The sequence below is a fragment of the Trematomus bernacchii genome, unplaced genomic scaffold (genome assembly GCF_902827165.1).
Source record: "Trematomus bernacchii unplaced genomic scaffold, fTreBer1.1, whole genome shotgun sequence".
NCBI lineage: Eukaryota > Metazoa > Chordata > Actinopteri > Perciformes > Nototheniidae > Trematomus > Trematomus bernacchii.
In genome coordinates, this window is record NW_022987582.1 from 5,145,847 (window position 1) to 5,168,881 (window position 23,035).

The 23,035-nt window shown below is 40.5% G+C and overlaps 2 protein-coding genes across 3 annotated transcripts; one reads left to right on the top strand and one right to left on the bottom strand.

Moving 5' to 3' along the window:
* The first annotated feature begins 60 nt into the window (after positions 1–60).
* On the top strand, positions 61–3,455 carry si:dkey-79d12.4 (zinc finger protein 836). Its single transcript, XM_034127586.1, has 2 exons — positions 61–421; positions 984–3,455. Exon 2 carries the CDS (start codon positions 1,045–1,047, stop codon positions 2,788–2,790), a length of 1,746 nt encoding a protein of 581 aa, XP_033983477.1. The 5' UTR covers positions 61–421; positions 984–1,044; the 3' UTR covers positions 2,791–3,455.
* On the bottom strand, positions 2,928–21,858 carry kcnn4 (potassium intermediate/small conductance calcium-activated channel, subfamily N, member 4). 2 transcript variants are annotated; one of them, XM_034127587.1, is made up of 10 exons: positions 21,241–21,858; positions 16,510–16,605; positions 14,766–15,202; positions 11,010–11,151; positions 9,028–9,045; positions 8,402–8,512; positions 6,183–6,304; positions 4,976–5,045; positions 4,233–4,399; positions 2,928–4,103 (listed from the first exon to the last, which is right to left on the bottom strand). In XM_034127587.1, the coding sequence occupies exons 1-10, from the start codon at positions 21,634–21,636 to the stop codon at positions 4,100–4,102; spliced, it is 1,563 nt and encodes a 520-aa protein (XP_033983478.1). In that variant the 5' UTR covers positions 21,637–21,858; the 3' UTR covers positions 2,928–4,099. The 2 variants fall into 2 exon arrangements, with proteins under 2 accessions (XP_033983478.1, XP_033983479.1); XM_034127588.1 differs by lacking the exon at positions 9,028–9,045.
* Between the last annotated feature and the right edge of the window lie 1,177 nt (positions 21,859–23,035).

Sequence of the window (23,035 nt, forward strand, 5' to 3'; positions counted from 1 at the left end):
GCATTCTGGGAGGTAGAGGCGCCCCTCTTCCGGTTTTAGCCGGATATGGATTGAGGAGTTTGTGAGGACGCCATCAACAATATTTTGGATGTCTTCAAATGTTGAATTTGAGGAATTATTCTTTTTTGTAATGTACTCTAAACGTATCTGTATTATCCCGCCTGTACATATGGATTAGCTTGAGACACGACCTCAACTATTACATACAAGTTGACGTTATCGCTAGATTTTTTACATTTGATAAGATACGTTCACTGTCTTTGACCAACCCAGCGCCATATAGAGAGAATTCTATTATATTCTAAATTCTTTTATACGGCTCTGGACCAACCGTTACCTTCTTTTTTTGGATTTATGAAACTATTTCAAATGTTCACTGGGCTGCAGGCGGCATTGTTTGGTCCAACACTTGCGGACGGAGGTAAGTAACGTTACCACTTAGTACAGGGGTAATATACAGAGTTTTCTTTTTACATACGTGGTAAACGGGGCATTGTTCGGAAGTCATACAAGACTCAAAAAAGTTACCCAATACCCACACTAGAATAATAACTAATAATTATTGTATTCACTTGTTGTTATAGTTCGTTTTTTGGATGTAATCATTTCTGTTTAACAGTGAGACAATTGTATACCTGTAAAACTTTTAGCACCTCTTGAAATTCCTTTTTGTGTTTTTACCTTAAAATGATTCATAATTTCAATGATATAACAATAGCATAACACAAAGACAATGCCATAAGAGAATCCACAGCCTTCCACATGCTAGCATCTCAGTGAGGCTGTACTCTTTTTATATAGTTCTTTCAGCTCTTTGACACACATTGAATAGCTGACATTTGGCTACATCTTTATCTAAATAAATTACTTCATAATGATAATTATTAATAATAATAATATAAAAATTCCTGTCTACTGTGATGCCTATAGGAGTCTTTCCCAAACTTGTTTTTTAAGCGCTTCTGTCCTTTCTGATTTTGCAGACCACCTAGAAGTTATCCTCGACCAGTTCCTCATGTCTGAAGACTCGAGCAGCAAGGAAGGATGGAGTGGGATGATTCAAAAACAAAGGAAAAATGTTGGGAATGTGGCAAACAATTTAGCGAATTGACTACGTTGATCTCCCACTACAAAAGCCACAACATCAAAGCCACCTGCCACATCTGCAAGGTTAATTTCCGACGCTTGACATCACTCTCCATGCACCTGGATAATGTTCACTTGCCAGCCCGCTGCGAAAAGTGTCATGAGGGTTTCAGTTCTGTGTGGGAATTGAACACACATGCAGAGGCTAGCTGCTTGGGATTTAAAAAAACTCCCTCTTTGATTTCTTCGGTCATACATCCGAGTCAGAATAGTGACAACTTTCCTAACAACGAGACTGCACAGCAAATCACAAAGTTAGGGCTGTGGGACTCACTGTCAAAATCGAGGCCTAAACAACAAATTGAGATGAAGCCTGAGATGGCTGGGAAACATGAAAACAGTATAGAGTATACAATAGTTGAAGATGATGAAAACATTGAAATAGATTGCGAGAAAGCAGATGATTCATCAAGCACTGCATCTGATGAAGAAGTGAAGACACACTTTAATCCTTCAGAGTTGTGTCCAGAGGATCTCGAGTCAGATGGTGATTCAAGTTCTACTGATGGTTCTAGTGGCTCTTCTCATAGTCTGGACAAATCCATGTGTGAGGCATGTGGTAGAGGGCCATACCGTGTAATGAAGCTCCATTTGCTGCACTGTAGTGGTGTAAAGGCAACATATCAGTGTACAGTTTGCAAGAAGCTTTGTACAAGTGGGGCTTATCTTAAAGAACACCACATGCCTTTGTATTCCTGTGTAGTCTGTGGCCAGGTTTTCCCCCACAAGAACTCCTTCCAGCATTTCCAGTGTCCCAAGGGAACCAAATTGGGTCTACTCCTCTTTTGTGTTGATTCAATGCCGCAAGTGTGTAAGATATGCAAATCCTTTTTTAGATCTGAGGAGAGCCTGTTAAACCACATCACCAAAGTTCACACATCAGTGGTCAGCACCAAGGTGTGCATTATAACCGATGCATCAGCGTTGACAGATAAAAAGGTTTCACTAGGTGGCACGCAAGCCATAAGTAGTCAACATGTTGTCCACCAGGTGAATGGGAAATTCTGTGATGTACAGACCCGGGCTGGTTTTCTCTACGCTATTCCTTCCTCTTCATTGACCTCCTCCTCTAGCACAGGTACACCTCTGTCTACACATGTGTTTGTCCCATTGGGTGCCACTGCTGCTTCCCACCCTGTCACCCCACCATCGACCACCATTGTGGGCATTTTTAAGAACACCAGCCAGGACATAGCTTTGAAGAAACGTATGACCAAGGGCTGGCGCTCCAAGGCCTCCTACCCCTGCAGGCAGTGTGGGGCCATCTTGCGGCAGCCCTCCTTCATCATCAGCCACCGCTACCTCCACAGAGGCCTGCGCTCACACCGGTGCCCCTGCGGCCGAGCCTTCAAGCACCGGCTGCACCTGCTGCGGCACTGCGTTCAGCACGCGGAGACCGTGAGCTACATCTGTGTCGGCTGCGGGGACACTTTCACAGGGGCCAAACTCTTAGCTGAGCACATGAAGGGCAAGTCTCAGAAGAGTCACCGTTCTGGACGTACTCGGAAATGTAAAGTTAAGAAAAAGTGCAGACTGCCTTTTACATGTGACTGCGGACAGCTCTTTTTTAGGCCTTCGGCTTACATGTGGCACCAGATTAAAAACAGGACAAAAGCGAAACGATTAAAGAAGCCGGTGAAATGACGAAGCAGACACATCCCTGGTTCCTCCATTGCTTTGATCAACTTACTCCTTTCTAGCTTTCTGCACAACACTTTAGAACAACAGTGTTGAATCAAAAGGGATGTATCTTTTTAAGACAAAATCAAAGCAAACTCACATACATTTGTAATGGCTTTTATTGATAAGCATGTCCTGGATGGTTGTTTACATGTTTTCACCATGTGCAAATGATACATAGTAAATAATGTTAGAAACAAGTTATTGTGACCATACACCAGTTTATACTCTGGAGAGAGAGTTCATCCAGTTTTGCTATTTTTTTTTTTCTTCATAAAGTTTCACATTTGCCAGTGAGTTTCTGAGTCCTCTTGATTTGTTTTCACTGCAGATAATTCACATGTTGTGTGAGACATTGTACAGGCCTTGGTATTCAGGTTGAAAATAGCATTTGACCTTTTTTATGGTTGTTATATAATCTTCATGTCAACTGTCCTCAGTATTATCTATGTTTACTGAAATAATATCCACTAGATGGAGCTGGTGGGGTACTGAAGGCAAACAAGCATGTTTTTCCTGCATCAGATGATTACAACACAAAACATACACATTCATCCAAGAGTTTTAATGGACTACTGTTTAAGTAGTCAATGATTTTCAGATTGAAATAAAGTTCCCACAATCCTTGATTGAAGTGTCTTCTCTTGTTTGAGCATACCATTAATTCACAGACCATTTGAGGGGGTTAGAAGAAAGCAGAACAATACGGATTGGAAGAGATTATAATATAATAACCTGCAAACAATATTTAACCATGAAACTATCGGCTAATACAAGAGGACCTGCCGGAGATTTCTTTACAAAACTGATTAGGCTTACACTGTAAAACATTGCAAGAAATTTAGAATAAAATTAACAAAAAAGAAAATGTATCTTATTCCACAGGAATAAGGCAGTGAAACTTTACAAATAGCAGTTAAGAGAGCAGGCTCTGTGAAGGCTCTCCAAAGTCCTTGTTTGAGATTAACTCAGTTCTTTGTACACTGTCACACATAACAGCTGAAAACAACAGATTTACAAAAATGCACTGTGATTCTCCCACAGTGAATGGAAGTCCTATTTGAATCTGTATAATTGTACAGACTCATTGTGCTGTGCACTCAGCTCAGGGCCAGAAGAGATGGTTAGAAAGTAGTCTTCCAAGTTGTTCAGTAAGTTAAGAGTCTGGAGCAGCTCCAGGTGGAGAGGAGTCACTGTCTCACTTTCATGTATACTAGATGAAAACACTGATATGACAATATACTGTCTTCCGATATAATTGTTTGTTGAAACGTCACCTGCAAAAAAAAAAGGAAAATAAATTATACTAATAGTTTTCATTATGCAGCTCAGATACCACACCATACACTTTGTTGGTAGCAGATCAGTTCCACGTCGCTGGCAGCTCTCCTGTTAGTGTTGTTTACCTGATCTCTGTGTTGCGGTGGCGTAGGACATGAGACAACATCTCTGAGGTTTGCTGGAAGCAGCGACTCAGCTCGTCCAGCTTCTGCTCCATGGAGAGGATCCGCTGCTCCAGCTCCCGGTATGAGTTATTCCAATTGGCACTGAGGTCGCACATGATCATCTGCATCTATTAAAAATGGCCACACAGAACAGATTGAAAGATTCTTGAACTACAGCCATAAATCGAATATTGTGTAGAGACACATTTTAAATGAACGTTGTATATTTATAGGGAAGCTTCGACCGATAGTGTCAGACTTGAAACCATCCCAGTGCTGCCAACTTAGAAAGTGTGAGACTCCATTTGACACTTCCTTAAGAAACTTGGGTTTAAGAAAAAGACGCCAACATCAACAAATCTGGTTACAAAGGCTGCACTTAATCTGGAAAAACAATATATCATATGAATCAATCAGGAAATTTTAAAGTGCACCAATTAAACATTAGTGCTCACTGGGCAACATCTTTAAATCTTGGATTTATTCCACATGGAAAAGTCTTCTGGGCCTGTGAATTCCTGACACAAATGACTCCTGAGACATTTTATATAGTTCTTTTTAACGAGCATTTAATGTGTCTGAACATCTAGCAATAAACAGCAGATTGCAAAATACTGCATAAATGTAAGTAGTGAGTGTTTTATGGGGATATTTGTCATCATTAGCCCTTTTGATAAAACATTCCTGTGACAGCTGTCGATTACCTTCGGGAGGTCCACCATCTCACTGACGTAATCCCTCAGCTTTTTTCGTTTCAGGCGTAAATGCCTAAATCTGTGCAGAAAGAAAGGTTGATAGATCTCAGTCATGTGTTTGAAAAATAATGGAAATGAAATTATATAAATGTATTAAATGTTTCATTGAAACACAGAAAAGTAAAACAGTTGAAAGTAATTTCATGTTGTAGTGCAGGCAGATGTATGTATAGATTAAACAGAAGCCAATATGATACAACTAGCAGAGATAAAAGCTCCAATGAGTTCTGACGTGCACATCTACAGAGGGAACTTCCCTATTTTTGGACAAACAGAAAAGTCCTGGCACAACACAAAACCCCTGATTTGTGGAGCAGAGGAATATGCTGACAACTGTGTATTACACCTCCCAACAACATACAGGAGTCATGCTGTGATTGTTAAATAGCTATAAAACATTTGCTGGGAGTTTTTTTGACATATAAAGGTGGAAAAGGGCTAAATTTAGTATCTGGCGTGTCTGGGATAGACGAAACCCCACCAAAAATGGAAACCAATATTGCAACCAAGCAGTCATTCTCTGCAGGTATTGGAGTAATTGTCTCATTATGATGTTCCCAATTTAAAAATGTGGATGCCTAACACTCCTACTTTCCACAGTGTATTTATTTATAGTAACTCTGCCCGGTGTTAAGCAGGAAGTACAACCCCTTCCCTTCTAGGCAAACACACACTTACACACTGTTGTCAGGATAATGAGGCATGCAATCACACTTGTGGACTTCCTGCACTTGTTCCTAGAGATAACCAAAAGACACAACTGTGTGCAAATAATGACATCTCCTCATTTTAAATCTCTCAATAAGTGTCTCGGAAGGTTGTGTACATGTTGTGTATTACTTTAAATAGTAAATAACTAAATGTAAGTAAAACGTAAACATTTGTATTAGTCAGTTATTTGTCAGCATGTCTACAAAGCTTGCCTTGAAACCTGTATATTGGAAGGGTGCACCCTTGTTCACACATGCCCTGCCCTCATGAGGCCAACAAATCTAATTATTAATCTGAATAACACATTACAAATTGTGACTCTGTGAGAAAGCACCAGTTAATGACCCGTGATATACCCAACCCACCACTAACTTACATTTCTCGCCCAGACACACACCCAGACATCCTGCCTGGAGCTACTTCTCCTTGCAATACAGTAACTCACACTCTGATGGCTTCCAGAAGGCATCTCTGGTGTCTTCGGTGCTCACCACGGTTGCCCTTTGTCAGGTTTGCGCGGTGCAGAAGCCAGCATTCCCTCAGCACGTTAGCAGCTGCGTGGCGGATCTGGTGAAGAGACAGAAACATCAAACAGGGTTATAAGACCATCAAGGTAAAGTCACTTAAACTTGCAAGCTTGATTGAAATCAGCACACGGTGCTTATTGTGTTTTTTTCTTCGTCAGAATCTGGTTCATATCAATCATTTAAGCACAGGAAGTAAAAGTATGAGTCATCTGAAGCAGCTGATTCAATCCAGATAGTCTTTCCTGTTGAGCTGAATTGCACTATGATTATTATTTCAGATAAAACACAACTTTGAAGGTCTTGTATTCCCAAAAAAGCTTGAATACAAGAATTTGAACAGGCCACTCAAGAGACAAGAAGTGAGGTTTCACCTTTTTGCACCTTTCTCTTTGATTCTATTCACGTCTGTTTGTCTTCCTGCCCAAATCACCGTTAGTGCCCTGTGATGATGTCACTCGGGCCCTGTTGTGAGGGTTATTAATAGGGGCTGTCAGTGTCTGCATCCAGATGTCTTCCCTTGTTCCCATCAGCGTAAATCTGGACTTCACCAGATAGCTCAGGATGCACACACTCACACACACACACACACACACACACACACACACACACACACACACACACACACACACACACACACACACACACACACACACGCACACACACGCACACACAAGCAAGCAAGGCATAAAGATGCACCTTGTGACAGGATGCAGCCAGTGGGAGAAAGGAAATGGTTGTATCCTCCGAAGCAGTGCACCTACAGTCCGACACTGCCTTACAGTTTGGTGAGAAGCTGTAGTACTGAACACAGAGCACTTCCTAAGATAGGAACTATATCAATCAATTCACATTATGTATAGTCCTACGCCACTTTGCTGGCTTTATGACACTGTTTCCTCAAGCGTTTATTTATCAGACACCTCCTTCTTCCTAATAGTAAGCAATCCTGAATCCTGTCCAAGCCACTTCCACACACACACACACGCACTCACAAACACACACGTACGTAAACTCAACCGGCTTCCTGCCCATCGCTGCACAGTCCTGAACTGACACAAGTTTCTTTCCTGACAGAGATCAGATGATTTCCTCTGTTTAACGCCTTGAAAATGCTTCAAAGGGGTTAGGTTTCCCCCCCTATTTTCCCACACTATTCTGTCCTCTGGTGTCTCTTATTTAAGGAAAAAAAAATCATTCAATAAGATTAGAAAACCAAAACATGCCTACGACACGGAAAGTAGTGATGCTTCCCTCCTGACTTCTCCATACTTTGTCATTCATCTTATTTGTCTTGCAGTAACCTCGGATGTAGGGGAGGGGGGCAGTAGAAGTAGAAGTTTGTTAAATTATTAGATCAATATTATAACAAAAATAAGAGCTACTGTTTTCAAGTTGAAGAGCTCCTGTTGGAGAACCTTTTTTCACACATGATATACATTTTCTTCATATCTTTATGTTTTTGTCACAGATGTAAGTGAGCCTGTGATGTCATGAGGTTTTATTTTATCCAACGTTTGATTGTAAATTCTCCACAGAGAATTGTTGAATTCTGCTCCATGGTTGTTTTGTTTTTTATCAAACCACCAGTATTGTAAACGTTAAAGCCAATTCTATGCAAATAACATATTTTAAATGACTGACGAGCATTTTCCAAAGCATAACAAAGTGTTTTACTTATTTTTATTGAGTTATGTTATTGTTGTCTGGCTTTGCAGAACAGATCTATCAAATCATTCTGCACTACCACAGCTGCATTAACACGCAATGTTCCAGTGACCTCGACAAAAATAAATAGTGTTCATTGTGATGGATTTCCTAACCTAAACACGTTTCAAGTTTCTGCAGGCTGATTTTTAAACAGAAAAATAAAGGGAAGATAGATTAAAAAATCTAAAATATTACAGCACACTTTGAAGTTGGAAGTCAATTATATGCATACATTGTAGTAAATGGGCCAAAACATAAAAGAAAGATACTGGTATCTGAAGAAGAAGAAACAGCAAGTGAAAATGGGCCATGTACTTACATTCAAAAGTCACATTTGTGTTGTTGCAGAGAATAATTCAGAAATTGGTGATTGTTCTTCATATATAAACTATGACAATTAAACACACATTTGCTGTATAACTTCACTTACCCTTTTAGAGATCTGGAAGTCCAGCATGAAGAAGTGCACATGTTTCTCTCCTTTGTTCAACGCCAGCGTCTTAGTAACAACTGCCACCAGCATGGCAGTGCATGCTACACCCTAAAACACAACACACCGTCAGTTGGCACAATTACTGATGAATCTACTATCCATCTTCTCAACAGAGTTTTAATAAACATGTAAGCGTTTGCCATTGATCCTGGAGACTGTAGTGATATCAACAAGGCAACACTCAAGAGAAACTTGTACAATGTTTTTAAGCCTGACATTGTCTAAAAACAGTGCATCTTGTGTGTTACCCTCATGGGAACATCACATTTTTAGAAATCTGGATGTTGATCTGCATACCTCATATGGTTTTTGTCCAATAAATCATAGTTATATTTACACAGAGAGTTCAATGGTTAAGCACATGCCTCTGTGGCACTGCTATAGTGCTGGTTTCCTCTGAGAATAGCTGTGTGCTATTACTGTACAGGGAACTACTGAATGACGGTAAAGATTTAGATAGGGTGCACAACTTTATATTCACAGACATAAATACGTCATAGAAAACCTAGAAAAATCGCTGCGATGATTTCATGTCCACCGCGGATAATGATGAAAGTCTTTACCTGTTTTCCTTTTTTCAGCTTGCATTACAGAGAATAAAAAGAAGAGAGCAAGATCAAGAATTAGAAAAGAAAGGACAGGTTTAAAATCTATTTTTGTATCATCACTTCAACACCTACGAAAGATCTATAATTACACCCTCTGTGCAACCGGGGAGGTACAAACTCTTTCCTTGCATCCATCCACACACAGTGATGTAAACAGCATTGTCAACCCCTGGAAACAGCTGGAAATGGAGTTATGGCTGGAGTCGAGCATAGAGGCGTTCAGCTATATTACAGGTGTGAGAGCACCAGTCACTGGCTCCCAAAACTGCCCTGGTGGGAGTAGGGCTTTTTTTCCCAAATCACGGCACAGGTTGGCACACCCTCCTGTTGTACTGCTGCCAAATGCAATAAACTACCTAAAAATGGATATGGTGGAAAGTTTTCCCATATAAGGATGGAAGCTTATAAAAACAAGGGAGATGGAGAAAGAGAGAGGGGAAAGATTGTTTTCCACTCTGTCACGGAGGTGTCTGAACTGGACTCGTGCCCACATCCAGATTCTTATCTGTTTGTAACAGAATTTAAAGCAGCAGAGGTGAGGCAGTCAACCCTAGTCTGTTGAATATTCAAACACACGGCTACTCATGCTCTCAGTGACTTTTTGTTTATTGTACTTGAAAACCCTTTGTGTTTTTATATCTGACTCTCCCTTCCTCCTTTTATCAGTATTCACCTTCCTCTTATTTGCAATACCATAAAATGACAATATTATCTTACTGTCACCAAAGAAAACGTTTTTCTTCATCTTACCATTTGAATGGACTATCATTTTTTCTATACTTTCTCTGTGGGCTACTTTAATGATTGTATTCTATGTTAAGAGATAAACAATTAAGCAATATTTTCAGAGTTATCTGTGTGGTATGGCAAAGAGAAAAGCCATTTTGGGCAGCAAAACAATGACATCACACTCCATGCAGATGTTTTGTGTGGACTGCACAGGGCCCACTGCATGCTGACAGTTTCCCTCCCACAGTCTTTTTGTGTGAGTGCCTGCTACCACCAAGGTCCTGCACAAGCAACAGCCATTAATATACAGCTGTGATCTAAATCATGCACACAAGGGAATGAAGGCATTCAGGTCAGTCAGCGCCGCTAGGGTGTGTAGCTGGGCAAAAAGCTTATATGTATCCAAGATAACTAGTGCAGAATAGGCTGGGATGGAACACTAGAGACACAGGAGAAAAGTGAACCAAACTGAACTGACCCGATATCAAATGGGAAAAACGAAATAGGAAAAAGGAGGATGAGTTGCTGCTATGGAACAGAACCGAAACGGAAAGGAATGAAACAAACCAGGGAGGGTGATGTGGAACAGAACGGAGCAGAACAACATGGAACGGAACAGAAGGCAATATTATAGCATAATCCAGAACATGAAATATTGGGAGGAATGGAACATAACACAACAGCATGGAACAAAACGGAGCTATTCATAACAGAATAGAACTGAATAGAAACATTCAAATTAAATCAAATCAAACAGAAAACAAGGGAAAATGAGAAAAATAGAACTTAAACTAATTTAAAAAGAAAGTAGGGGGAATATTTAAGAGAAACGGAGAAGAAGAACAGTTACAGAACATCTTGTTTTGTGAGCCTTATCAAGCTGGTTTTGCATGCAGAGAAAACATTTTGTAAGGAGTTTGTTAAGTTAAGAACGCATAAAGAAGGGAAACAAAGATAAGGTGTTCTTTGTGTTTATCAAAGTAAGCATTTCATGTATTTTGAAATAAAACCACTGCTGCTGTTAGGAGGTCAAAGCAAGTACTAGAAATTAAATGACACATACAGTAATTGCCTCGGCACTTGCTTTATGTACTTCAACATGCACACAGTTTGACAAAAATAGTTTTTTTTAAACTTTGTATTTCATAATAAATCTCAAATCTAATTTTTAATAATATGATTCTCAAGATGCGACCCAACCTACTAACCATGACTCCAGTGAAGAGACACACTGCCTTTCCACAGCTGGTGTGGGGCGCCACATCCCCATAGCCCACTGTGAGGAAGGTGATGGCTATGAGCCACATCGCCGTGTCCATTTGGCCTGTCTCTGCGGCAACCTGGCTCTGCCTGCAGGATGGAAAAAGTAGGAATGGTATTAAATAACCAAACATATTTAAGTGATAACTATTACAAACAGAATGACAAAAACCCTGAGAGTAAAAAGTGAAGTATAATTTTATTGTGATATCACCCACCCTATCCATTTGGTAAATTGCTTTTAGACAAAATTCTATATTTCCATGTTAGCTACTGTAAAATTGCTTAAGATTCCTTAGGTAATAATAGCAAAACATTGGAACAAAGAAACTGGAAGTGTACTAAATGATTCATTACAATCAATACATTTCTCTTCAATTATTTTCAAATGACTTTTCTGGGAACCGTTGTATGATTGCAGTTATATAGGACTTTATGTCAATAAATGAAACATATCCTTGTATCACAATGAGTCTTCTTAGTTGAATAAAGGTGTGGTCTGTTAATCAAACTGTGTAATCAGTGCAGATGCTCGACAGTACTTTGGTAGTCAGGAAGTGTGTATCAGTAAACTTGTAAATCCATAAAAAGCACAAGTCCAATGTACACTTAGCAGAAACCGCACAAATATGTTACAAAAGTGTGTGAGGGATCGACTGTCTCCTGGAGGTGGTAATCAGCATGACTGGTGTAACAACTCAGTGTTAAAAAGGCTTGGTGGTCTTATCAGCTATCAATCTTAAGCTCTTTATGACTTTTGATAAATGAAAACATACCAGACTAAAACATAGACTAAGAAACTGAAGGCTAAACCTCCCATTAGGGTTCAAAAGAACCAATGACCTCACACTGTTCAAACAGTCTGCGGAGGATAAAGTTGACATTTAGTTGGCTTGTGTTCAACAGCAAATTGTTAGAGTAACAACATAAAATTGGATGATAATCAGATCAGTTAATTGGACATCCTTCTGAACAGGAAGGTTAAACTACCAAATATGTTGTTGTTTTAAAGGAGAGGTGTCATGGCCATTTCCACTGATCATAATTCCATTGTTGAGGTCTACTAAAATAGATTTATACTGTGTATTTTTCCAAACTCACATTGGTTTCTCATACAGCATCTCTGTAAACTACTTGTATTCACTGAATTTCACTATCTGCCTTTAACGGCTCGTTGTAGCTCCAATAGCTCCAGCCCCCACCCTCCCTGTGAGCACAGTGTGCTCTGATTGGTCGGGACGTTGTGAATCGCGCTGAGCTCCGTGGAGGTGTTGTTTCCTTGTTTAGGATACATAGCGAAACACAGCCAAATTCATCCTGAGCACACACAAAGTCACAGCCGAAGTAAAAACAATAAGTGTGGCTTGATATTGAGTAAGAAAAAGGTTGATAAACGCTGTGAGAATGGGTCTGCAGAGAGAATTTTGCCGCGATCCCAACTGTCTGTTATCAGCCTGCAGCCAGGGAGGAGAAATCAGCTGAGCTGCCTGCTCCCTGCACACAGATGTGTGTGTGAGGAAGTCCGTGGATCGGTCAATTTGGACCAATCAGCGGGGGCTTAACGTAACGGCTCCGCGGACGTAACGTAACGGCTCTTCGGGATTGGTCCATTTCGTTCCGGGTACCGCTTGACATCATGCCGTACCCGGAACGAAATGGAAGACTCAAATGGGCAGTGACGTATCTCCAACGAGGCGTTTTGGGGAGGTATTTTCTGTGTTAGAGTTTTACTCGCTACAGGGTGTACTTTGAGGGTTTTGACTCTGCACACCGTTTACATGCATAAAAACCTTCATAACACACAAGGGGACGGGTAATAACCGGAAAAGCATGACACCTCTCCTTTAAAGGAGAGGTGTTGTCCATTGTCCATTGTTTACTTCCTGGGTATCGCTACGTAGGGATACCCAGTAGCCACGCCCAGAGCTATGACGCGATACGGTCATGCGGTACCCGGAACCAAATGGACCAATCCGTGGAGCCGTTACGTTACGTCCGCGGAGCCGTTACGTTAAGCCCCCGCTGATTGGTCCAAATTGACCAATCCATGGACTTCCTCACACACAGGCAGCTCTGCTGATTTCTCCTCCCTGGCTGCAGGCTGATAACAGACAGTTGGGATTGCGGCGAAATTCTCTCTGCAGACCCATTCTCACAGCGTTTATCAACCTTTTTCTTACTCAATATCAAGCCACACTTATTGTTTTTACTTCGGCTGTGAGTTTGTGTGTGCTCAGGATGAGTTTGGCTGTGTTTCGCTGTGTATCCTAAACAAGGAAACAACACCTCCACGGACCTCAGCACGATTCACAACGTCCCGACCAATCAGAGCACACTGTGCTCAGGTAGGGTGGGGGCTGGAGCTATTGGAGCTACAACGAGCCGCTGAGAGTGAAATTCAGTGAATACACGTAGTTTACAGAGATGCTGTATGAGAAAACAATGTGAATTTGGAAAATTGCACAATATAAATCTATTTTGTATACCTCAACAATGGAATTATGATCAGTGGAAATGGCCATGACACCTCTCCTTTAAATGTTAATGTATGTGACGGGGAGGGGAAGTTTGTTGGAAAATAGTAACAGTCTGTACGGTGGGTTTATGTATGTAGGCACCTATGAGAATAACATTACATTTCCTTAGAGAGTAACAGTGAAAGAAACATAAAGTAATTATTGGTGGAGGTACGGTTTACTTTTTGGATGATTGTGTGCTGTATTATGAGTGCTACGTCTAATCTCTCAGAAATCACAATTTGTGAGTTCTATATTCACTATTGAGCACAAAAGCCCCTGACAACTGACATCCTGACAGAGAAATGCAGTTCACTGTAATACAGCTAGTTAGGAATGTTAGTGTCAAAACTAATATTGGCCACATTGATTATTGGGGAAAGCAAACATCCGGCATTCTTTCGCTGTTACTTTTTCAACCTAGGTCCAGTCAATATTTGTTAAGCAGGAACAGCTCTATCATAAAACTAGAAACAATCAAGCAAATATTATACTGTTGCAGGCTGGTGACATTTTAAGTGAAGTTTAAGCTTTGAAGAAGGATTTTAAGATTTGCTTTATTTTAAGCTTTAGCCTATGTTTAAAAACTTAGGATAAAAAATACAAGTATTTGCTTTTTAGAGTTAAAGGAGAAAATGAATACTGCCCTTATATCTGTACACTAACCTGAATTATCAGGCAGCAGACTGTTAGCTTAGCTTAGCACTAACACTGGAAATGTGGAAACAGCTAGCCTGACTCCATATGTCCAAAGGTTAAAAGTAGTTACTGCTTCAGGCAAGAAAATAGTTTGACACATTACCACTCGTAAAATCTCATTTAATTTGGCCCTTAACTTGCCCTACATTGGAAAGCATCCATGTTAGCTTTATGCCTGCTTTTAGTGTGTATGCTGAGCTAAGCTAATCATCTTCTGACTGTAGCTTCAAAGATAACATAAACAAATGAGAGTGCTGTCAATCTTCTTCAGTCTTTCTTTTAATTTACAGCTGTAACTTATATTAGTTTAAGAATTCAACTATATTTCAAGGTAGACTGGCAATTGAAGGCTTTCCTATTTAAAACAATGTTTGATGGATGCCCCTCATAATTTTAACAGACAATCTCCAGGGTTGATGCAAGTGTCTCTTATTTGTGAATATATTTTGTAAACTTGTACCTTTGCACATATACAGTTCTCTTCCCTACCTCTCACACAGAGTAAGCATCCAGGAAGCAGTGAGCCAGAAGAAGAGGATGAAGGCCAGCAGGGTGCGCGCTGGGTATTTGTTCATCAGTATCTTGAGTACAAAGCGAAAGGTGAAGTTGATGTTGTTGAGCGAGCCGATGCTCCTGTAGGAGGCGCTCAGCAGCACTTTGCTGTGCAGCAGGATGGCTCTGTGCACCAAGTACAAGCGGAGGAACATCAGGACTGATAACAGCAGCTCCATGTCCATCAGGGCCCTGCCATGGTGGTTGGAAACACAGAGTGGAGCTGAGGAAGAGGAGTTTGTGTGGAGGCCCACCTCCCAGTATGTGCCAACAGGATGGATGACGCAGACCAACAACTCCAGAGTGATCACAAGCACCCTGTGGCTGGTCATGGCAATACGCCAGTCCACCTGGTTGTGGTCAATGACAAACAGCTGAAAGATGTAGGACGAGAGAAAAGACAGAGTGAGAGAAGAAAAGTACAAGAGTGCTGATGGAAAGTAGTAAGAATACAGCACATCTGAATGTTAATGTACGGAATTCACTTTGAAACGTATACCATATAGTGTACGTAACACTCAATATCGTCTCTCTCACCAACTTAACTTCTTATTTTCCTACGTTTTCCTAAGAGTTTCCTTAAACCTTGGACTAAATATATTTTATAATTCTGTCTGGACAACATTGCAGCAAATAAAATGCTAATGTATTTTTTCAAAAAGAACATCCAATGTCTAATCTCATTATGTGGCATGCAGAGACTTGGGATTTGTTTTGTTTTATGCATTTAAAAGTTCTGAACAGTACGTCATGTGTCAGAGACACATGACGTACGTTCATGACATGTTTTAAAACCTCCAAAGATATGAAACCACAGATATCTAACGGAAACCGGAAGGCAACTTGTATTCTATGATTTCATACTTGAGAAATGAGAATGTGTTCTTCTGTCAATATATTTCTTAACTGTGGTCAGTTGAGTCAAGAGCATAAAAATATTAAGCAGGTTAACTTTCTCCTGTCCTCCACTGATTTTAAGGGTCTTAATGATTTGGCTGACTTAGTTTGTCACATCTGAAATACAATATTTAAATCAGTCATCGCAAAACATTGCCTGTGTCTCCACCCTCGACCTCCCTTATCTCCTCTTTGCACTTGCAATAAGTTCGCTTGTATCAGACACACGTGACTTGCAACCAAACTGAAAACACTGTAGTTGAGAGTATAAACCTAGAAGCCTGACCAAAACATTTCGGAACTTGTTGTTCATACTGCATTTTATTAAATATGCATGCTATGAGTGTGCATGAGGGCAAATGGAAGAATGTTGTTTAATTTAAACCAAATCCCTTCAGGTATATCAAGTTCACACACAACGGCAGAGAGCCATGTGGATTGGAAAAATAGCCCAGCTGCAACATAGTATATGCGTGAGTGGGCTTTTTTGTCTTGTTTTGTCCCGGGTTATTTACGCATTTTGCAAATTTAACACAGATTATGATTGTTGAGGCTACCATCTATGGACCGAGAGATCCTTCTAAAGTAATTGCCCTTTAAGTATCTCCCAAAAATGTTATCATCATAACTAAGCTAATTAGGAACAAACAAAAACTGGTACAAAAAGTGATGCACAAAATATGGCAATGATGCATCTGTGCATGCACACTCAAAGGCTACCACTCACATTCTAGAACACAATGAAGGCGCCTGTTGCATACGAAATGAGAAAAGCCAAACTCACCCTGATGTCCTTATAATGGAAAGCTATGATTAGGATGAGGAGACACCCAGTGGAGAGGCTGATGGAACAGTTGATGAATAAGGCAATGTTTGAGCCCTGGGAAGGAAATGGAGACATGGGAGATAAGTTGAAAATATGTTATTTCTTACCGTAACTGTTCTCCATTATCAAGGTTTTATCAAGGCTTTTACTTACAGACAGTGACTTAGTAAGACTTTGTCACTGCAGGCACATGTGGCCACCTGATGGACCTCCTTTTGCAGTACAAAACTTACATTCCACTGTGGCAGAATCCTAGAGAAGTAAGTAGTTCGTACGTAGAAAATGTAGGCTACTTTTACTGTAGTTTGAATGTGCTTTCCACAATTAATCCAATCAATCTCTCTCCAATCCATAATGCTGTTAAAACTGTGTAAACCACCATAATAAAAGTTGTGCAAGAGATTTCCCTTATATAAAACTTAATTTAGAACAAATTTTAAAGAAATATCCTGCTGATTGTGTTATAAGAACATAACTGGTGGCTACAATTAAATGTGTGCCTTTCCAGATAGAGCTTAATTTGACAGTTCTTATGAAAGTGGAATTACTGGTTCAGAAATGTACTGCAAACAGATATATAAAAGTCAGTCGGTTACAGTAACGATTGCTCCTGTAATTAAATACTTTCCAATCCAGCAAACTGACAGCTGGGGAAACAGATGATTTAAGCATCGGCCTCTGTCATACCACCTTTGTCTCAGCAGGTTAAAATGAACCTATAACCTTCATTCAACATGCAACGTCAATGGAAGTTTTAAACAGTTCCGCTGCATGTGGTTTACAGTTAAAAAAGATCATTACAAACTTTCGAACTTGAGGAAACTTGAGCGTGTAGGTGGTTTGGTGTGACGTCCATTGGCAAAGTACGCCATTTTCCAGTTTCTCACGTAACGTTCACATCATGTCTGTATTTCGTCCAGGGCTAATTAAAAGGCCCCACAAAAGTTCAACATTTCACCACACTCCATAACAGAGATTTCAACAACATGTTGAAAACTGTTATTTAGAGCCCAGTGAACCTAATCTGGGTTAACCTTAACACAGTTTCAGTTTTCTCATATTCTTGGACAGACATTGAGCCACCCAAGGCATAGAAGAAAAAATAACTAAATCCAGTGCAATAGAAGGTGGTCTGGTTCGTAAGAACTGAACTGAATAAATATTTGCCAAAGAAATACTACATACATCTGACTAAAGTTTTCTTATTTGGTTTGTTAGTTGGTGTGGTTCCATTAGCTTTCATGTCGATTCTTGTGCTCGTGAAGGTTGAGGTATCCTGTAATTCACTTAAGAAAAGGCTAAGAAATAATATCCTACAAGACTATTTGTGTGGTGTGGCTGGGCAGTCATAGGAAAGGAGATACACATCGCGTACAACCTTTGCGGGTCTTGTTAATACCAAACAAAAACACGTGTTAGTGTGATAAAGGGTAACTTGAAAAAACGATTTGGTGATACCTACTGTATGTATTTTTGTTTGAATTAAAGCCCTGGAGAGGTAGACACTATACAGGACAGGTGTGGCTGATAAGCTGTCAGAGACAACAAAAGCCTGCAGATCACTTGTCCTAAAACCCAAGGTGAGTAGGGCACTTCATTGCACGCTGTTAAACAGGCCATCCTGGTCCTCTAATTACTGCTGCTTTTCATCTTAACGGTCAGATACAGAGTCTCATCACCCCTCCCAGAAACTATCTGGACTTTTGACTTGCCATGATAAGAAAAACACAGATCTAAAGAAGGAAATTAATGATGGCTGAATTCCACTAAGCTGCTTTTATTTCAGGTTTCTGGTATCATGCATGCTTATCTCCCCCCTTACCCTAAGAACTTGAAAAGCACCAAGACTGTTACTGTTATGAGTAATTGACTGTGCTATTTTTTCCTACTGTGGCAATTAAAAATGTAAAAGTGAGAAATAGCTGCTGCCCTATATTGATCAATTGGAGAAGGACACTGACTCATTACCCAATAGTCAAAAAGTTTTCATTACCAAAAATCCCCACAGTGGCAACATTTGAAGTACAGCTCAGTCCTGGCAATGGCAACAGCTTTTGTTGGCAACATTTGAAGTACAGCTCAGTCCTGGCAATGGCGACAGCTTTTGTAAGAGTTTTGGCTTATTTTATATGGAAATGGTCCATATCTAGCTAGGCATATTGGTGTGTTTCACATTGTTATGGGCCAAGTGTGGCTCATACACAAAATGCTGGTTTTTGGGCAGTGTAGCCAAGTGCACATTGCAAACTGTTTTTTGGGTGAGTTTTCCTTATGTGGGCCATATAAGTTAGCTTACTTACTTTGCTGTGATCAAATGTCACATTGTCATGTTATTTTTGAGTTTTAAGTTTTTGACTTTGGAAAATAACTAAAGTCATGTAAAAAACTATATTTTTCATTCATTATTAGATAGATGCAGTGGTTAACGTCCAGGCAGAAAACATTGCATTTTATAGGTGTAAAATTAAGAACTGACAGGCAAAGGAAATAAATGAGTCATAACAAGTTTGCAATGAATTTGTCATCTATAACTCAGCACTTAAGTCCGCCCTTGGCCCTGGCCAGATGTGACATCTTGGAAATGTATAACAATGATGGTAGCTTGTTCGTGATTGTGTGGGTATATTACTGCATCATCTATCAGAGATCAAGTGGTTAACAATATGTAACATTTAAGATGATAGCATGAAAAATAAACCTTAGCAGTTTCAGATGTTGAAATGGTTGAGGTCGAATTAGGTTTTTGGTACAATGCTTAACTTATGGGACTCAAACCTGCAGTTTTATAATAACAAAGAGTTGAAAACCGGAGTGAATAGATCTCATCAAAGGTATTCCTTTAAGCCCCTATGAAATGAATATTCCTATATTAAAACAGGACGTCTCAATATGTGGATAGTGTTTGATTTGTTATGTCATCCCAGAAATGTTGTTGAAGAGTTGTAAAAAAAAGGACACAAGGTTGCATTCAGGTAAAAGTGAGCACACTCCAGGCTGTAGCGCAGTCAAACTCAAGACAGAGAGACCTTCAGACCGGCCATGCAAACACTCTAATTATACACTAAATGATGTGGAAAGATAGCCTGAAGTACCGTGAGCAATCTCGCTGTAGGGAAAGAGGTGAAATGTGGAAAAATGTTCCATAAATACCCCTGTTTTTCATGCATAACCATTAAAAGGTCATTTAAATATATAACTTTGTAGACTGCTGTTAGATTTGATTGGCCTACAAGCTCCAAAATATTCTGCAGTGCACTTAAAATGGCTAAAAAGAAAAAACAATAATGCTGTAGTGTGCTTCAGGCCACTGCAGGGATGCCGTATTTTTTTAAACAGCCCCTATATGTCAGTCCACAGGGGAGAAATATCTCACAGCTCACACTCATGACTTAATGACATCACATGAAGTTTAAAGATGAATGCTAAAAACAGTTATATAAGGCCATGGTTAAAAAATAAACGCTGCCTCTCCAAAATAATATGCTTTGACTGCGGCAAAGAAAACTTTTTCCAGTGCATCAGCTTTTCCATGGTACAGAAGCTGATGCCTGTTGTTAGGAACAGACAGACAACACCTGTTCTTGGTTCGTATTTGTAAACTGGAATAGTAATGTCATATTCGTACCAGCGCCGTTAATTTCACAACCATGCTTCTCCCAGTCCAACTCTCTCAACACGGAAGGTCATTTCCATAGGTTTTTTCAAAAGATTGTAGCTGATGAATGTGGGGGCTCTTTGACACTGTAATCAATCACTGACTTCACAGCACGAAGGTGGTCTGAAGTATTTTGTGGCGTGCATGAGAACTGTTTTCCACATGTGGAATTGGCGTGTGCTGTAGGAAGTCAGGGGAGTTAATAATTTGTTGATTGTGTGGCCTGGCATTGTTATCCACTGAGATCTGCATGTTAATGTCATGAGGCTGTGCTACCAAGTAGTGTGTCTGGAAATGGAATAACTAATCAGCAGGTCAGTGGGGGTCAAAGCCCAGGTGCAGGCTCTGCTGTTGTGCTGCATGAGGCTCTGCTAATCAAGGAAGTTGTTATGATAACTAATACAGCCAGTTGTGTGAGGGTTTTTTCTGCATCATTTATGATCAATTACGTTTCTGAAATATATTGTGAATAAAAGATGACATATTTAAATATGAACGTAGGCCTATTCATTTATTTGTATCCGTTCTATAAAAAGTATAAGTAAAAAACGATTTAAAAGAGTTGTAACTGCGACACCAGGAGTTGGATAAAAGGAGATTTGAAGAAGCAGACCAATTGTTAACAGTTTTTCTATCCACTGATGATATTCTAGATATTCTATCGTTTGATGATGCGTTCAAGGACCAACACCAAGGTGTCTCGACCAGCTGACAACACAAAGTAGGATACAGATTTAGGTCATGTTTTTTAAATGATAGTACTTTGCAAATGTATATGAACATGGACGCTATACGTTAATCTATCCATGGAAATGCTTGCAGAGAGTGTAATATGTCACTCATACATTTTGATTTGTGAGATTGACATTTTCAGTGAAAACCGGGATGGGCTAACATGCTGCAAGGCTATGGCTTTAAGATAAAATATGCCAACAACAAGTGTCACATTTCAAACATTTACAATCTAATAATATGATTCTGTTGTGCAGTTAAATCATGATGAGGTCAACACATCCGTGTTAAAATAAACCTACCGGTGTATAAACGAGGGGACATATCTCGGCGTGGATTATTGTGAGAAGTATCCCGAGCAGAGCAGTCCCCAGAGCCAATGCGCAAAGTCGCTTTTTATCCTCTAATAAAAACTTTCTGTCTCGCAGTCTGTAGAGGTCGTCTCCCTCCATGTGAGCTGTCCGCTTCCCGGGAAGTGACAGCGGCACGGACACTTCTGCGGAGTCTCCTCCGTTTCGGTTGATCAAGCCATCGCAATTCACACTGTCCAGTTTGGAGTCGCCGTGCAGACTGCGGGTTGTCATCTCCATCTCCAAAGCGCATGCGAGGCGGTTGCCTGTCCCTCTCTCCCTGTCGCCGCTGTCGTGCTCTGCCTGTCCGGTCTCCCCTTTGCTTTCCTCCCGAGTTGGGGAAGGCATAGTCCGCTGGGCGCACTGTGTACCAGGCCCTTCTCTCGTTTGACGCTCATCGAAGTAGCGGATTGACCAAAACACTTGGCTTAACACACCCTCACCTTAACACTCCTACCAACCGGTGTGGCGTGGTTACGCGGAATGATGCCATTTGCACACTGCAGTGGGCGATGTCCCCTCTTTTGCATTCGCTAATATTGTCAGTCTGACCCCAATTAAATTCGTGGTGTGCTGTGCGTGAGTAGTATCATGGAGCTAGCCTATATCAGGGTCATACGTTTTGATCTTTCAAAAAAATACAATTTATTTGAAAGTTCAAGTTTTTATCCTGAACTTTGAAAAACACAATGATGTATTCAAAAGAAAAACAAGTATTTGAAATAATTGTTCAGGTTGAATATTATTGTTGATTCAGTTCAGCAATTTTTTTGAATAAAATATTTATTTTCACATTTCACTATTATACATATTTTGATATTTGAATCCTTATTTTTTTCAGTTTCAGATTTTACGTTTTCAGATTCAAAACAAGAATTTGTTCTGGTTTCAAATCTTGTTTTTTCAGGTTTGACATTTTTTTTCGCCTTCAAACTTTTGGCCCTGATGTTGCTTGGGGGGCGGGGCTTACCAAAGAGTAGTTTGGCATCCTGAGTGACAGGCTTCCCTCTGTCATGTTGCCTTCATGGATGTTAGGTAGCGCGAGAAATATAACTGGACACTTTCTATACACAATACTCCCGTGATTGGTGGTAAACAAAACTGATAGCGTCAAAGTTCCGTTAAGCGAGCTGTTGAGCATCGTAGTTGGCAACAATCGCGGTATAAGAGCAATAAACTGCTAGAATGTGAAATTACGTATCCGCAACGAGCCAACAGGTTGTTCTGGTGGACCTGACGCCATCCCCCGCTGTCTCACGGAGAGATACCACAGGTCCTTCCTTCCTGCAGCGGTCAGACTATACAACCACCCCTAGTAGACCCCACCCAGAGATGGAGTACTCGAGTCCTGGACTCGGACTCGAGTCAGACTCGAGTGCCGATTTTCGGGACTCGTGACTCGACTCGGACACTCCTTGGGTGACTCGGACTTGGACTCGGACTCGACTACGAGGGTATTTCTCAATCGCGAGTACGCTTGCTTGGTAGCACATGTCTGCCGAGCATCTTGCTTCAGAAGCGAGGCAAGAATACTTCCTGGCATTCGGAAAACAAAGAGTGGAACAGGCTAGCAAGTGTGCAGGTGTGCGTCATATGAGAGGCCCCGCCTTACATTTTCCGTCACAGATTGGGTGAAATTGGTCCGTGCGCAAAGCATTGTGGGGATTTTAAGACCGCGAAGTCTACTCATGTGCAGCCTCGATATTTCTCCAAACGGAGTACGCCGGGCTCGGTAGATTTCCAAGTA

What these genes read in the sequence shown, in the direction of transcription:
- si:dkey-79d12.4 (XM_034127586.1), top strand. Translation starts at nt 1,045, where the DNA reads ATGGAGTGGGATGATTCAAAAACAAAGGAAAAATGTTGGGAATGTGGC.
- kcnn4 (XM_034127587.1), bottom strand. Translation starts at nt 21,636, where the DNA reads ATGCCTTCCCCAACTCGGGAGGAAAGCAAAGGGGAGACCGGACAGGCA. An exon ending in ATGCTTACTCTGTGTGAGAG is followed by an intron (nt 11,152 to 14,765) that starts GTAGGGAAGAGA and finishes TCCATCCTGCAG; the next exon opens with GCAGAGCCAGGTTGCCGCAG. An exon ending in CTTCTGGAAGCCATCAGAGT is followed by an intron (nt 5,046 to 6,182) that starts GTGAGTTACTGT and finishes CTTTCTGCACAG; the next exon opens with ATTTAGGCATTTACGCCTGA.